Source organism: Botryllus schlosseri, chromosome 8, assembly GCF_051294905.1.
Source record: "Botryllus schlosseri isolate E-star chromosome 8, Bs_hap1, whole genome shotgun sequence".
Lineage (NCBI taxonomy): Eukaryota > Metazoa > Chordata > Ascidiacea > Stolidobranchia > Styelidae > Botryllus > Botryllus schlosseri.
In genome coordinates this window covers 8,908,831-8,926,532 of record NC_137243.1, presented here as the reverse complement: position 1 = coordinate 8,926,532, position 17,702 = coordinate 8,908,831, and the positions used below count along the sequence as shown (strand labels likewise).

General features: G+C 39.8%; 1 protein-coding gene across 1 annotated transcript; it reads left to right on the top strand.

Moving 5' to 3' along the window:
- The first annotated feature begins 8,166 nt into the window (after positions 1 to 8,166).
- Positions 8,167 to 11,307, top strand: LOC145445616 (synaptic vesicle 2-related protein-like). The gene has a single exon (XM_080323816.1). It carries the CDS (start codon positions 9,245 to 9,247, stop codon positions 10,778 to 10,780), a length of 1,536 nt encoding a protein of 511 aa, XP_080179942.1. The 5' UTR covers positions 8,167 to 9,244; the 3' UTR covers positions 10,781 to 11,307.
- Positions 11,308 to 17,702: the final 6,395 nt, after the last annotated feature.

The window sequence follows — 17,702 nt, the reverse complement described above, 5'->3', positions numbered from 1 at the left end:
TATAATAGATTATTGAGCATTGATGCCGCGCACTATTTCATTGCAATGTGTTAATAGGAAAATGACATATTTTTGCGAGCGAAATGTATGGTATGGATTGTTGTAATTTCATTATCGAGGGCAAAAACTTCTTTCTATTATTGTATGACTGTAATAATGATTGTCAGTTTCCAGTTTTACAGCTATCTAATATAGGGTTACTATATTTTTGTGATGCAAATTCCGGACATTCTTTAGCGCCCCCTAGTGGATTTAAAATTGATCACATTGTCCGTCAATATGACGTCACACTAGCAAAGCATTGTCCATCGACTGTATGTATTGTATACTCTATACAGCAGGGGTGGCAATTATTTTCGTTCGCGGGCCAAATGGTAGAAAATACGTTGGCTGGCCGAGTGAAAATGTTTAACTATTCTCCAGCGTATGTTAATTTCATTTCTGAATTAGGCTACATTGCTAATATATGCTCCTCAGTGAATGTATTCAGGTCGGGTAACGAGAAAGGGACGGTTAATTAAAAAAATATGTATTTGCCGTCATGATTCGAAATGATGTTAAACATGATACATTTTAACTATCTTTAAACCCCTATCCACGTTCTTCTATTAAGATTCTAAAACAGAAGTTCTTAAACTTTTTTAGGCACGCCTCCCTTCATGATAGGGAAAAATTTCGTGCCCCTTATCATGATATCACAAAATTTTGAAAAGTGCAATCAAAATGCTAGCAATCCCAACGGATAATTTGATGACATGGAAGTTTATGGCTGTTGATGAGTTAATTCTGAAATATCAAAGTCGGACAATTACACAGAGCAATATAACTGTAAGCTGGGGGTAAAAAGCGCGGAGCGCGAAAAAAAAATTCATTAAACTTCGGCTTCGCGCCCACTACTGATGCTTTCACGCCCCCCAGTTCGAGAACCCCTGCACTGAATTGTATATGCAATAGAGTACGAAGCTTAGTTTCTTTCTCGCTGCATTCCTAGCAGTGTGCACTGTGCACTGTGCAGCTTAAGTAGCCTTGATGTTGTACGAAGCTTGCAGTTTTTCTGAACTCTGCCGTCCATTGACCGAGTGTTTCGTGTTTTTTGTCATAAGACCGACATTAATTAAAATCCTTAATCCCGGCGACATGCTCTGCAAACACTAGAAGGAAGGTCTTACCCCTGACTCCAACAAACAAATATTTAGTGCTTTGAAGTCTAAACCTTCTTTGAATTTCAGTTTGCGGCTTTCTTTGTTTGGCATTCTCGTTAATCCATTATGTGCGATAGATATAATGAGTAGGACGATTTTTTTTTGACATGTCAAAAAAAGTCAAAATTAGGTCAAAATTGTAGCGTTAGGTCAAAATTTGTCAAAATTGTTTACAAAATCAAATATTTTTTGACCTCTACATTTCGTTTGTATCGTAGATTTTGCGCTGTCTGTGAAATTATCATTTGATAATTTACAGCTTGTAGCCTACTTTATAGGCCTACCGTTGTAAACGGCCCATCGTCTGCTCATTGTGAATCATAAACGGTCAAATGAAACAAATAGTGACATGGTTTTATGGTCATCGTACCGCAATCCTAACTGAGGCAAGACTGCTTGGGCATTGCATGGTTCTTGCATCAAGAAGCGCAAGCTGAAAAATTGTGATATAGACAACAATGTCAGAATGAAGCAACACGGTGCATCACCAGCAAGCAGTGTGCACACAACTTCAGTGTCGTCAGCTAACAACTGCTGCTGTTGAACGTTCTTTCTCCATTCTTGACAAGCTACTTAGTAAGAACAGACACTTTCTACCCGAGATAGCGCAGTGGTATAATCCGCGGCTGCAACACCAATGGGTGTGGGTTCGATTCCGACCGAGATCGACTTCATAATTCCGATAGCTAAGTGTTGGAGGTTTACCTAGGCTCCTCCTCGCCACCTCATCCGCGTAAGTGGTGTCTTACAAAAAAGTCTAGAGGTGGGCCGTGCTATATGTTGGCAGTTACGGAAAATAATGAACAATATCGGCCTGGTGTAAATGACCATAGTAGTTGACAAACACCATGAATACCACAAAACAAACACTTTCTACCCGAGAATGTAGGAAAGTATCTTTCGTTATACTACAACAAATTTTAATTATTCCACCATAATACGTAATGTAACTACTGCAATTCTTCATAGGGCCAGATTTCGTTAAAGTACTAGTTTTTTCATGTAAAAATTTGTCAGTTTTTGAGCCAAAAACGTTCTTTCAGGCCAATCCACTTTGTAAGGACAGACAGTTCCAACCAGAAATGAATATAAGTAGTACAATTTTAACATTATGTGCGAAAACACCTAATTTGCATACGTGAGGTCAAAATTTGGTCAAATTTCAGTTTTTTTAGGTCAAAAAAAGTCAAAATTTAGATTTTTTAAGTCAAAATCTTCCGTTTTTAGGTCAAAAAAAAAAATCGCCCTAATAATGAGTCATATAGTAATCGCGAGCACTAATTGACTTGTTTTACGAATTAGAGATTTGAAAACGTATCACGTATAACAATTTGAAACACATGCCGTATAATGCGTAATGTGACAATGGCAACAAAGAAGGTTTGGATCAAACTATACAGGGAAAGAGTGATTTCTTGTAACTCCAATTGCTACTCGTATTTTGCCATATTGCCTTTATTTGGAATTTGGATTGCGCATGCGAGGTACGTAGGCAGCGTAATCGTGGCATATTATTGAACATGAACAGGCTTCAAAGTAAACGAATTTCCCGTTAAGTTGATACAGCCTATGGTTTTATAGTCATTCAAAAAGCATGTTTTATGTCTTGAATTCCCAGCAACCTTTCGCGGGCCGCACAGAATGGCTTCGCGGGCCGCACTTTGCCCATGTCTGCTATACAGGAATGGAGTGGAACATAGGTCATGAATTGGGCCATCTGTAATGCAGTGTTGGGATGACTCGAGTCATGACTTGACTCGAGTCAGACTCGAGTCACCTTTTTCGTATGACTTGACTTGACTCGAGTCACTTTGCTAAAATGACTTGACTTGACTTGACTCGGCGTATCATAAATGTGGATTGACTCGTGACTCGGAGCAAAATTCACGAGTCAATTTCGAGTCATCAAGGAATCGGTTTCGATAAAAATCACTGTATCTTGCATGTGTTCGGATTGTTCGCAAAACGCTGGTGTAACCCGCGAGAGCGACCAATCATTCAATGATCGTGCGTTTTACTGAGCCTCCATTATTCTCTCACAATTAAATTGACCACAAACGAAGTGATCACAGCTTGCAGCTTACGCTGTCGTAAACTAGTGTAGTAAAGTATTTTGTTTGTTAGTTTTAGGGTATTCATGGTGTTTGTCGACTACTATGGTCATTTAGCCTACACCAGGCCGATATTCTTCTTATTTTCTGTAACTGCCGACTTATAGCACGGCCCACCTCTAGGCTTTTGTAAGACACCGCCGACGCGGATGAGGTGGCGAGGAGGAGCCTAGGTAAACCTCCAACACTTAGGTATCGGAATTCGGAAGTCGACCTCGGTCGAACTCGAACCCGCACCCATTGGTGTTGCAGCCGCGGATTATATACCACTGCGCTATCTCGCCACGTAAAGTAATTTAATAGCAAGATGTCTATTTCTGTTATAGGGTAGAGTGGGGTAAAACGCCCCTGTGAGGTAAGACGCCCACCATCGCTATTACCAAACAAAGTGATTGTTGAATGAGTCACAATAGCCTAAAGTATGCCTAATGGTCAGACGGAGCTGTCACCTTAATTTCTGAAGTTGAAAGAGGACTTGGTGAGTTTTACGATAATTTATTACTTTTTGACTTGTTTCTTACAAAAATAACCGTAATATAACTGGATGAAACGTAACTATTGAGGTCGCCGAATGAATATTTCTTATTTTATTTAGGATCCTACTATGTTCGATGTGATTTTAGTGTAATTTCATCGTCAGATACACAAAATAACCACCTTGTTAGTGTTTTGAAAGTAATGGCGGCCTCGTGGCTAAAACGCCCACCCCATACGCGGGGTAAAACGCCGCTAGTGGGCGTTTTACCCCTTGAAGTGATTCGCATTCGTATCATTACCCAGGAGATCAAAATCATGTTATTTGATAAGGAATTTCCAATAATATCCAATACAGTACCGGTAAGGTGTTTTTTTAAATGGTTATGGTCTGTAAATGAATCACTCTTTATTTAAATGGCATGCAAAGACGCGAGATGAGTGTGAAATACTGAAATCTCAAACAGGAACTCTGGCGAGTTTGATCAAGAATCAACTAAATGTGTTCACTGATCAGTCTAATCAAAACATACAATTATTATTTACCTGCAGAACAAAAACATGGTGAGGACTTATAAAAGGAAAACATCCAGGGCGTCATACTCTGAAGAAAACTTGCGCAAAGCTATGGACGCCGTGCAAGGCGGCGCGGCGTTGAAGACAACGGCAATATATTACGGGATACCTCCTAGAACGCTCCGTCGACATACGAATAAAGAAGTATCCAACCCGGGTTCTATTTCACTGGGGAGGTTTAGACCAGACATAAATGTTCAATATGAAATTGAAATAGTATCGAAGATTAAGGACATGGAAAAGGCCTTATTTGGCTTGACTACGAAGGACGTACGCCGTCTGGCTTATGACTTTGCCACAAAGATGGGAATGAAACATCGGTTCAATGACGACGTTAAAATGGCTGGCAAAGACTGGCTACGTGGTTTCTTATCACGTCATCAAGAATTATCAATTCGAAAGCCGGAAGCTACCAGTATAGCACGGGCAGTGGGATTTAATAAGCCTCAAGTGGAAAAGTTTTACACGGCTTATCGGGGCGTTTTAAACTCACACTGTTACGTGCCAACTCGTATTTGGAATATGGACGAAACCGGAATTACCAATGTCCAAAAGCCTGACAACATCATTGCGACGAAAGGTGCACGGGAAGTTGGGAAAATGACGAGCGGGGAAAGAGGGAAAACAGTCACGATAATTTGCGCAACGAATGCGGCGGGAGCATACATACCACCTATGATTATATTTCCAAGAAAACGAATGGCGGACGGGCTAATGAGAAATGCACCCATTGGATCAATTGGCCACTGCACAGCAAACGGCTGGACCGATGAAGGAAGTTTCTTAGTTTGGCTAAAACATTTCGTTTCAATTGCAAAACCCACAATTGATGAAAAACATTTAATCATCTTGGATGGTCATCATAGCCATAAAACCCTTGCTGCAATCGACTATGCCCGTTCGAACGGAATCGAACTTTTGACGTTACCACCTCACTGCACCCACAAAATGCAACCACTCGATAAAACGTTTTTTAAAGCTTTAAAATCTAGTTATAATTCATCGGTGGACAATTGGATGGTAACAAATCCAGGAAAGAGGGTCCAATTTTTCGATATGGCCGAGATTTTTGCTGTTGCTTACAACAGATGTGCCACGGTAGAGAAATCCGTCAATGGCTTCAGGGCCTGTGGACTTTGGCCATTCAATAAAGATATATTCTCGGACGAAGACTTCATCGCGTCCGAAATGACCGATGAGCCAGACCCCCATGCCGGAAATGCTGACAACTGCCAAGATAATTCCTTCACTACCGACCCAAGTATAGTTGAAGTGGGAGGAACCACCAATAACACGGATTGTGAGGTAGTTAAATCAACTACCATGGCTTCAACTTCAAAACATTCAGAGGCAAGGGAAGCTATAGACGAGTTATGTTCGCCTGTTAAATCTGCCACAAAACGAAAAAGACCCAGGAAAGCAGAAAACTCAGAAGTTCTTACGTCATCACCTTATAAAAACGCTCTGCAAAAAAAAATTAAATCACCGAAGCCGGTTACAAAGAGATCGAAAAAGGAGAAGGTGCCTAAGGATAAATGTCCACCCAAAAACAAAAGAGATGACGAAGAATGGCCTTGCTTGATTTGCGTTGAGCCGTTCCGTAATAGTAGGCCCGGGGAAAAATGGATTCAGTGTCTGATTTGCCATTTATGGGCACATCAAGAGTGCACGCTTGGAGATCGCCATTTCATTTGTCAAAATTGTGATTCTGAGGACAACGACCTTTCTGACTGACTTCAGCACAATATTTGCCTTGGCACGTCTGATTTTAGATATTCGTTCATTAGCTTGTTTTGTGTTCAATACATGTTTGGGTTGCAACATTTGTACAGGATCCAATTTATAGTGGGCTAGTAAGCATGTATATAATTGTATACGAATGAAAAAGAAATCCTTAACAGAGTATCAGTGAGTAAATTGTAAGACCTAGTAGGGCAAAACGCCTTCGTGTGCGTTTTGCCCCACCCATGGGGCAAAACGGCATTTTGACGAACATGGATGAATCATGATTTTACTGCTGATAAACGATACATAAGCTTTCCATACATTCATATTGGATAAGGTACGACATCTCGCGTTGATACTATGAAATTTGGACCAACTCGAATAACACGGAGGATTTTAGGGCGTTTCTCCCTTACGATAGGCGTTTTGCCCCACTCTACCCTACCTCAACCAAACCTCTTGTTCTATTGACATGGAATTCGAATATAATTTATATAGTCCTGAACCACTGGCGCAGACTGGAACTGTATCATATCATTTCGTAAATGGGTAATGTATTGCATCTTATCAATTCGTTTCTCAATTCTCTATTTTGGCTGGTTACTATATACTGAGGCTATGCAATTACTTACGTAGTTTAGCAGTTATATGTACATGTGACCGATACTACGCCTTCTTGCGTGTATATTTAACTCTATATTCGCTCATCGGTTCAAAATCAATGACCGACCACTCAATCTGTATGTCAGAAAGCTAGCAAAATGCAATGACGTAATCATGCCTCATACTTCGAAAAGGTAACTTGACTTGAATTGTGACTTGACTCGTGACTTGACTTGACTTGACTTGACTCGAGTCACCTCCAAAAATCGAGTGACTTGATTTGACTCGAGTCACCTTCGAAAATCGATTGACTTGACTTGACTCGAGTCAAAATGTGCAATGACTCGAAATGACTCGTGACTCGAAGGTAGTGACTTGATCCCAACACTGCTGTAATGTGAGCTTTGGTGATTGCTACTTGCTAGGGTCTGCAATAGCTCCCTGCACGGGCCGAATGAAATCGTCTAGCGGGCCGTGTCTGGCCTGTCAGGATTGTGTTTGACAGCCCTGCTATACTGTTGGGTTGGTGCGGCTATCTGGTTATGTGTTTTAATCAGGTCCGAAACAACATTTTTTTAGCCCCCTTCCGCCGAAAAGAGCACTGATCTTTGGCTCGCCATAGGTTAGTCGATGTAACTTGTTGTGCATACTTACTATATGCATTTGGCTGTTAAATATTATGTATGAATTATGTCAATAATATCGATTCTGCCATATATTGGGCTACTATAAAATGCACCAGCAGGTTGCACATCCGGTGATTCCCAACCTTTCATGGTCGCAACCTCATTTCCAACTTGACAATGATCCGTGGCATAAAGCTCAAAACTTGATAAGCTGATTACTAAAAAAATCAGCTTGCCCAAACTTACTCACGGCCTAGGAAGCTGATTACGTCCAAAGTAATCGCGATCCCCAAATAAAGGCAAACGACCCCAAGATTTGGAACCACTGTCTGTGACTGAAGCCTCCAATCGGCCTTAACCAACTCTTGGAATATACCGTTAGCTTACAATCAGACTTATTTCAGTAGATGATGGTTATATTTATATTTATTTTGATTGCATTTTTGACGAGGTTGGTGCCTGGTGCCCATACTCATATCATTACACGTTGCATTAACTCGCGCGCGGCGCGAAGAAGTGTTTTGAATAGCATAAATCGGCTTGAAAATAATATTGTTTATGTTGATTTACGAAAAACTTTTGAGCCTGTTTCAAGCCTTTAAAAATTCCGGACATTTAAGGATATTTTAGAAATTCCTCCCGGGCGCAGATTTCTCAGTGAAATTCCAGACATGTCCGGGAAATTCCAGATGTTTGGCAGCCCTAATCTAATAGCAATTTACTGACATATAGAATCTGGGTTTATATAGCGTCCATATCTGGCTTTTTCCAAAATATCCCAGTGGCATCCGTGGTCACTGGTCATAGTTGAGTGAATACGGATATAGCTTTACGCTTATTCTTCTGGTCTGATGCTGATCTTTACTGTAAAGTAGTAACATTATGAGCATGGAAAACTGAAGTTGAAGTTGAACGGAAATGATAGGTACAGTCAGGGATATTTAGAACTACTATCTGGGTACGGTACCCATGATCTCGAAAATAGTATGAAATGGTATTGGCCGATTAGTTTCCAGAATATATAATATATAATAATAATGCTAATGCACAAATCCTTAGAGATTATTCTATCATATTCGTCTGTTCCATTTGAAGATTATCCTGCTTGTTAAACGGTAAAGAGTGCCTTCAATTGTGGAGCATTTTTCAGAATCTTGAATATGTAGATAGATTTTATCATCATCTTTTACCCTAGCATATTGTTTTTGTCTTCAGTTCAGTCTGCACTCTTTCGCTACGACAGTTCGTTTTATTTGGAAGTTCTGAGACATTCTTGGTGATTACATGCTACATTGAACTGCAATCTTGTATAGAACAGTAATTTATGGTAATTAATTATCAATGCTTGTTTCGTGTGCAATGCGATGTGCATATTGGAGCTGGATTTATATTGGCTGTTATAACGCCTGTCGCCTAATGCAAAGGATTTTCTGCAATTTCTCTTGGCCCACTTTAATTGTAGGAAGTGTTTGTAAATTGATTTTATGGCCATTTTTTCTTCTGGGTTTTACCTATGAATTTTGAATATGTTTAAATCTCGTAAGTTTGCTTATTATTCCTGAAGAACGGCACCCAAAGTCATTCACGTTATAATTACTAATAGGCTATATATATTACCGTACTGCAACTGATGTTATAATGAAAACATTGCCATTTTAGCGTGTAAATGTGCACTGTTCCATGTTCACTGGAAATTCATTTAAATTTCAACGTGATACAGTGCACCTAATATCGCTGTTTTTCAAGGTGATGACTGCCACATCTACGTTGCAAATTGTATAAGTAGCTGACTGTCATGAATTCCCTTAACCTTGTTTTGTATGATGTTAACTGATTTCAAATGCATTCCAGAATTGCATCTTTCATGTTAACTGCTGAGACAACGTTGAACTACAGCTGTGTACCAGTATCATAGTTGTCACTATAAATGGAGGACAGTCTAATACCCGACGATGACAGCATTGATAAGAATGACAAAGCAGCCAACATTCCTCGCGATACAAGCAAAAACAGCATAGCGACCTATGCAAGCACCGAAGACCAAGGTGCTAGCGAACAAACCTTTACAGTTGAGGATGCCGTCGAGAAAATAGGATTTGGAAAATTCCAATGGAAACTCTCCATATTGACAGGATTTGCTTGGATGGCGGATTCAATGGAAATGATGATTTTAAGTATCATATCTCCTGAGCTACGTTGCGTATGGTTGCTGTACACTTGGCAGGAAGCGTTGATCACAACTGTTGTTTTCATCGGCATGATGTTGAGCTCCTCAATGTGGGGCAACATATGTGATAGATTTGGTCGCCGGGCTGGTCTCATTATGTGTGTCGTCTTCACTTTCTACATGGGACTCTTGAGTTCGTTTTCTCCAAATTACACATGGATTTTGATACTGCGCGGTCTGGTCGGTTTCGGAATCGGGGGTGTGCCGCAATCTGTCACTCTTTATTCCGAATTCTTGCCGCAGAAATCGAGAGCTACTTGTATCATGCTGATTGAGGTGTTCTGGGCTGTTGGAACTTGTGTTGAGGTCGTCTTGGCGTTGTTGATCATGCCATCGCCGTCACTCGGATGGAGATGGTTGTTAGGATTCAGCTCGATACCTCTGCTGTTGTTTACGATCGCGTGTAAATGGCTCCCTGAGAGCGCCAGATATAATGTATTGTCTGGTAACACGGACAAGGCTTTGGCGACTTTGAAAGATATCGCACGAGAGAACGGTACCGAGCTACCCCCCGGCAAACTAACCTCGGGCACGCAAGAGAAAAGAGGTCGTTTGAGAGATTTATTCAAAACCACGGAGATGGCAAAGACTACTATATTGCTATGGTTGATCTGGTTCAATTGCTCTTTCGCGTATTACGGCGTTGTTCTCATGACCACGGAGCTGCTTCAGAAAGATACCGGCGACAGCACATGTTCCGTCGCTCAAAAGGGAGAGTGCAATTTGAGCTGCCATCGGCTCAAGACACACGATTATGTCGATTTACTCTGGACAACTCTTGCTGAATTTCCCGGATTAATCGTCACCCTGATTGTCATCAATTACATAGGACGGAAAAAATGTATGGCCATGACCATGGTCGGGTTTGCCGTGTTTTGTCTCCTGCTGAATCTGTGCACCACCCGCAGCGTGATGATATTCTTTCTGTTCGTCGCAAGAGCTTTTATCTCTGGCGGATTCCAGGCAGCGTACGTTTACACACCGGAGGTTTATCCGACCAATGTTCGCGCCATCGGACTCGGTAGTTGCAGTGGGCTGTCTCGTTTAGGTGCGATCATCACGCCCTTTGTGGCACAAGTTCTGCTTCATACTTCTATGTCGTCTGCTATAATTACTTATGCATCGGTAAGCTTGGTGGCTATGGTGTGCTCTCTTTTGCTACCAATAGAAACCAAAGGACGCACGATGCAGGACAATATTGAGATGAATAATTCGACTACATCATCCAGCCGTTGATGCTTAGGGCTTACAGCCTTTCATACTGAGCACCCTGGCCCTGTCCGCACTTAATGTGAAATTAAATAGGTCTTGTGCAATGATACTGTGTTCGATATTTATGTGAAGTCATTCCAAGGTACTTAATGGTTTTAGTAATAGAGTGATAGTGCTCGTGTGGTATAATCTTTAGGTCGGATTTTCATGACGGTAGATTGCTGCTTGTATAAAACCTAGTGCACAACGCACTTTTTATCAGGTTTTGATGAGATTTTGCACAGATTGTGATATTGCATATTTTCTACTCTTGATGCACACCTCAAATTATATTCTATTTGGTGTGTATTGCACTTGAAATAGCAATAATATCATTGAACAAAAAATTTCATATATCTATTCCGCGATTTCGAATTAAATTGATGCATGTTGCTGATGCTGATATATTTGAGGATTGTTTCTGTACCGTGTATTTCGTCTGCATTTCATTTTGTAGGCAGCAAAATATAAGTCCCGGTTTCTGTGAGCGAATCGGTTGATTGATATGGTGATTTGCCTGAATTGTAGTTCACTATATAGCGAAGAATCAAATCAATCAGTGCTGGTGTTACAGTAGGTTTATTGAGGAATAGTTAGCTGGTAGTGGATGGCCGAAGCAGATCAATTCTTGCACGCTATTAGCGAGCCAGCGGACGTGATATGATATCATGTATACTGGCTGTAATTCGTTTATTATTATAGTGTCGTGAACAGTGGCGTAAGAAGCCAGTGATGATTAATTGATTAGTAAGTATTTCATATTGGAAGTGGATTCCGCAATACGCGTTATTAAGGTCCGGCGGCAATAGAAATTTCGCTGACGGGTTAACTGCGGACTGTGCGGATGCATGATGGCGGGTGATATCGATACCACAAAGGTATTTAGTGTTGAAAATGTTTTAGTTGCATATCGAATGCAGCGCATTGGCTGCAGCCGATTACGTTTTCACATGTTCAACTTAAATTTGAGACACGTCATATTTCGATCACACTGTCCATTGAATCAACGAGAAGTCGCCCTACACGTATCCGCATCTTGTCTAGTTGCGCTGCGCATTTAGCAGAACGTGTGGTATATGTATTGTTGTGTTACGTGAGTCGCAGCGACGCTTCTGTCTTCCAACGCAGTTACAATCTTGAGATATATATTTATAGCATTAACAAATCATGGTCGCTTACAGCTGTACAAGATTATGGTATGGATGATATGGAAAGTTTAAATAGGTACCTTTAAACAACACACCGCAAATATTGCCAGTTCAACACCGCGTAAGGATAATTTGGCATTTTTCGGCCTGGCCTATTTCATTGCAACTTTGTGACAAATGACAATGCTGTGGGTTTGGTCACGGCTTCGCAGAAATGTCATTTCAGCGTGCGTGTTACGTTTTGGACGCTGTGATACGCCCGATCGAGGTTTGGAGAAGCATCGAAACTATAATTCTTGTTTATAATATTAACACTCTTAGTGGAAAAGGGTGAATAATTTAGGTACTCGGACAAAATCGTCGCTCACTAATGGGCTCGAATCGTTACGATTAATACACAGAATTATTGTGCCCTAAGCCTCGCAATCAATCTGAATGGGGCCTTTTCGTACACATAGTTGCATATATACAAATGCAAGGTTGTTGTTTGTGGCATTCATGGTGTTTGTCGACTACAATGGTCATGGTCATTTACACCAGGCCGATTTTCCGTAGCTTTCGACTTGTAGCATGTCCCCACTTCTAGGCTTTGTAAGACACCGCTTAAAAGGATGAGATGGCAAGGAGAAGCCTAGCTAGATAAACCTCCAACACTTAAGTAGAAATTCTGGAGTCGGACTCCAACCCGAAACCCATTGGTGTTGTAAATGTGGATTATACCACTAGACGCTATCTCGCCATCAAATGCAAGGTAATGACAGTCAGGGCCGTAACAGCACTTCGTCAGCCCCCCCCCCCCCCCCCGAAAAACGTGGTATTGGGCCTCCCATAGGGTGACAAACCGAACTTCTGGAGGATTCGTCCCTCCAGACCCCCACTCAAGCCATACGCTGATAATAACGCTCCTTGTCATCTACATTGGCTGACCGTTCAGTGAGTCAGCTTTTCTCGCCTAAACGCGCGAAGCGCGAGCAATTTCTATAATTCATGATTGAATCGGTCAATATGATCGGGAATTGCATATATATTGCTGTCAATTTTTATCCTCTCTCTGCTCACGTAATCTGATTTACCGGTAGAGCTGAGTAAGGTGTGTTTGAAAAGGTAGGACCCCTCAATAGTCCTGTAGAATTTGGTCTAAAAATGGGTCAACCTAGAAAAAATTCTTATAAAGACGTATTATATACTGTTGGAAAGATAATTTTACCAGCTTTTCAATGATAGATTTTGTCACTTTTTTTACCTTGGAGAAAAAAAGTTATGAACAAAAACGTGCCAAAGGGTAAAAATTCAAATTAGGGAAAATATTAACATAAAAATATGAACAAAAGGCTATAAACTAATGAATTATCTACAGAAAAGCCGGATATAGATGCAAAAGGAATATATGAAAATAAAAATAGAATTATGTATCTGTTTCAGGGAGTAAGAGTGAGCAAGACAGGGGGATGTGGGGGGGGGAGGACGCAAGTAGAGCTATCGTTGTTTGTTACAACTTCATTATGTTATTGCTTACTTGCTATGGTCTGTTTCATTTACCTTGCTTGTTTTTTTTTATATAGTGCTTAGTCAAAAAGAAACAGCAATTTGTGTTAAGTGTAGAAACGGCTATCGGACTGGAGATTCACTGTGTCATTCGGGAGCTTATTTCTTTATGATAGTACCACACACTCTTCAAACTAGGGTTGCGTTTAAAACAAAAATCAATTAAAAACAAACTTGTTTAAAACAAGGCCCTAATTTAAAACATGCTTTTTTATTGTTTTTTGATTTTAAGCCATGACATCACGAATATTCAATTGTAACGTCATAATGGATTGAAATTGACCATCGAAAATATAGGGTAAATGTAGCCCCTTTGACAAAATATATGTACTACAACTGTTGAACCGACTATTTTGAGGGTTCCACTTCCAACCATCCCATAACGATATACGTCGGCTAAATTTGGTAGTAATTGTCCGTGTGCTCATACAACAGGTTTTTGGAAAGTAGGCTATTTACACAATTATGGCATAATTTTATAACTTGAAAAAATACAATTTTGTATTCCAAAACACCGTTTGTTTTAAATGCAACCCTACTTTTGACACTATAATTGGTCGTGCTTTGAAACTGAATTGTGAAACGCTGATCGCAACTTTTCAGAAAAATTAAGGAAATGGCCATATTACGTACATCCACACATCATGCCGTAATTTATTGATAAACCATGCGAGATCCAAGAAACGTTTGTGGTGGCTTTATCGAAAATTGGTATTTCTTCACTGGCAAATAATTTTTCTCTGAGAAATGGTATTTGACCTGTGGGGTTCAGATTGCCATGATAGAATAATTAGACACGGGCCACTTAGGCAGCTATGGATAACTAGATAGGCTTATATTTATTTCGAAGTTCACGGTCAACATAAGGGCAATCCTTTTCGGCTAAGGTTTTCTCGCAGGCGATATATTGGCACACTTTTCAAAGTACCATATTGGCAAATATACTTCGTATGTTTTCGTGCATCGCGGCGTGGTAATGGTCGACGCCGAAATGCCTATTTTTATTTTCTATAAATCATGCTTTTTTCTGGGGGAAGGGTAGGCTACTCAATAATCAAAAATTCGGCAACATGAAATCGCGACCAGCGCAAAAAAAATTGAAAAGAATTGCATAAATTTTCGATAAGTGATATATAAATAATTTATGTACATTCACCGACATTCTTTCGGGTCCCATTCGAGATCGCGACCCCCAATTGGACGATTTGGGGTGCGGCAGTTACGGTCCTGGTAAGAGGTCAAAGTCCGGTCGCTGTTTTCTGGTTGAGATTTTACTATTGGAAATATTTTGCGCTTCAATCGCATATGTATATATTAATTGCATGTAGTATATTCGTAGTCAAATCAAGGCTGTTGTAACAGCCATCGGGGAAGGGTTCATACATGTGCTTCGAACCAGATGTACGCAATCCGAATTCCCATCTGTGATTGGCAATACGGGAAAATAATTGTATTGGGTTTTGTTTTAGTGCTTTGTGTGACTAGTAAATCAACTGGGAATGTCATGGATATATCTGCCCACATTGAATTTGGTACTGCACCAAGTTATTAATTTTAACACGAATGTATTCCAAACAAAGCTCCGCTCCGCGACGATGTTGGCTGCCCATGATTTCATAAATGTAGTAGCCTTAACAGCCCCTAAAGCGCGGTAACTGAATATATTTTCGAATATTCTACCAATGGGTATTGTGTCATTATAAACATTTTGCGTTAGCCGAGAAGATACATGTTGCGATTTCGTATGTAGCCACCTCCGACTAACTGTCGAAAGTATGCGACCACCCTCCCCCCGACCAAATATACTTAGATATTTCTGCCAATTGAAGTAGTTTTCCGTGTCTTAAAAATTACTACTTATACTGTTAAGTGAGTAGAAAATATAGGGAGTTACTTGTGCTACTTAAGTAGCAACGCAAATCACTTCTACAAACTCTAGTTCAGTGGTTCTCAACCGGGAGTCCGCGAAGCATTTTCAGGGGGTTCACGAAGCGAAGTGGATTTACAAAATAGTTGATAACCTAATTTATATTTTTCAAATTAGGAAAATCCCGAGGCAGTTTTGCTTCATTACAGTAGAACTCACATCAACAGGATGGCCGTCTGATGTGGAATATCCTGCTGTGTGGACTCATTTTAGTTGCTAAATTGCCAATAGCCCACTGATACAAATATTTCGCTGTGTATAGAGGTGTTTTGCTGGGCATTGTGTAAAAATTAATGGTTGGATAAGCAAAGTCAATCACGGAGACTTTGAAATGTTCGCAAAAATCCGTTTTCTCCTGCGATATATACATAACCATTTCCATAATAACTTCAAGATGATCTGCTATTTATAAATTAACAGGCTTGACGTTATATGTTCAATATTAAATAGTTTGTCAATTTTGGTGTCATCATTGTTCCGATCATACCCAAATGTGTCGTCACAAGCGTTTTGCCTTATTATGACATTTGCCACCACCTTTATTTGTCTAAATGGATTTTTAGCACTCGCTGATATGAAATTGAAGCCGCAGATTTTAAAGACACGTCCACGTATTTGAAAAAAAGCAGTTGAATAATTAGCTTTGAAATAATAAAAGTCAACTCGATTTTTACATAAATAGAATGCTGTTATTTTCAAGTAATTTTGTTGCTGTTTATCACTAGCCTACAGTCATCATTTGTACAAGACAGATGACGATTGTACGATAATTGAGCTAAATTTGAACTAAAACTTCGGGGTGGGGGTCCAAAAGGGGTCTGCGAATATAAAAAGGTTGAGAATCACTGCTCAAGTTCATAGTAAAATATTACGGAAAATCAGAAACCGTCAAAAATGAAAAGCTTTCTCTATATAGAATTGGCGTTTAATATTGCAAAACACAAACAAAAAGCCTCGATGCCTCGATAAAAACATCTCTGCCTCTGTTCCAATATGGTATTTGGTGTGGGTTTTTGAATTTGTTTACCAGTGTAATTTTATGGGTTGAAAAGAGCTTCTTATTGAACGATGATAGAGAATCACTGTATTCAAGTTCACCGCAAACTCACTCATTCTGTATTACAACAACCCATGTTTCATGATAGATGATTTCAATAACAATATTTGAATTTTTGCTATTGTATGCTAACCGTGATGTCACTAACGAAAGCTGAAATTAGATTAATTTATGAAAATGCGAAAAATTGATACGGAAAAAATCTGAAAATCTGACCTGATGGAGAAATTATTAACACAGAATCGGATTCAACAACCATGAATTAGCCTAAATCAATCATTGAAATTTTTGACGCAAATCTTTTTTCGAAATTTGTAAACCAGTGTTATCTCCGTCTCGGTCAACTTTTGCCCCCTTGACGTATGATAAATACCTCTTAAATAAAGTTATTTTTCATTGTTTTGTTGTTCGATTGTTAGTTTGCTTTACTGGGGGTGATATTCCAATTTATGGTGTTGTATTCTGATACGAAGGTATCGTATTTTAGCTTATAATTGTATTTTAATGTTAGGCAAAATAGTGCTTTATCCCCTAGCACGTTTTTAGTCATAACTTTTTTCCCCAAGGTAAAAAAAACTGACAAAACTCATCATTGAAAAGCTGATAAAATTATCTTTCCAACGGTATATAATACGTCTTTATAAGAATATTTTCTAGGTTGACCGAAAATTCTACAGGACTACAATAATAATTGAACATTTTCGGGTGCATACCGGTTGGCCGCAGGAACGAAACAGCACTTCGTCAGGCCCCCAACAAAAACATGAGTCTTGGGCTTCCATAGGGTGATAAACCGACCTCCCATCACGTTGTCCGCTTTTGCCACGAGATAATATGTACTATTGAATGAGCAAGCGCGAAGCGCGAAAATTTGCGATAATTCATGATAAAATCGGTCAATAAGATCGGGAATTGCATATATTATATTGCTATCAATTTCTTGTCCTCTCTGCTCACGTAATCAGATTTACCGGTAGAGCTGAGTGCGGTGTCTTGGAAACTCTAGGGCCCGTAAATAATAATTAAACATCTTCGGGCGGGCAGACCCGTTGATATGACTTCGTTACATGATGCTGTTTCGTGACCTCCAGTCTGCTATATAAAAAAATAAAGAACGTACTAAATAAACGTAATAAACTAAAAGACGCACACGATTTCAATTTGGTATTTCTTCACTGGCATATAATTTTTCCCTGCGGGATGGTATTTGTATTGTGAGGTTCAGATTGC

What these genes read in the sequence shown, in the direction of transcription:
- LOC145445616 (XM_080323816.1), top strand. Translation starts at nt 9,245, where the DNA reads ATGGAGGACAGTCTAATACCCGACGATGACAGCATTGATAAGAATGAC.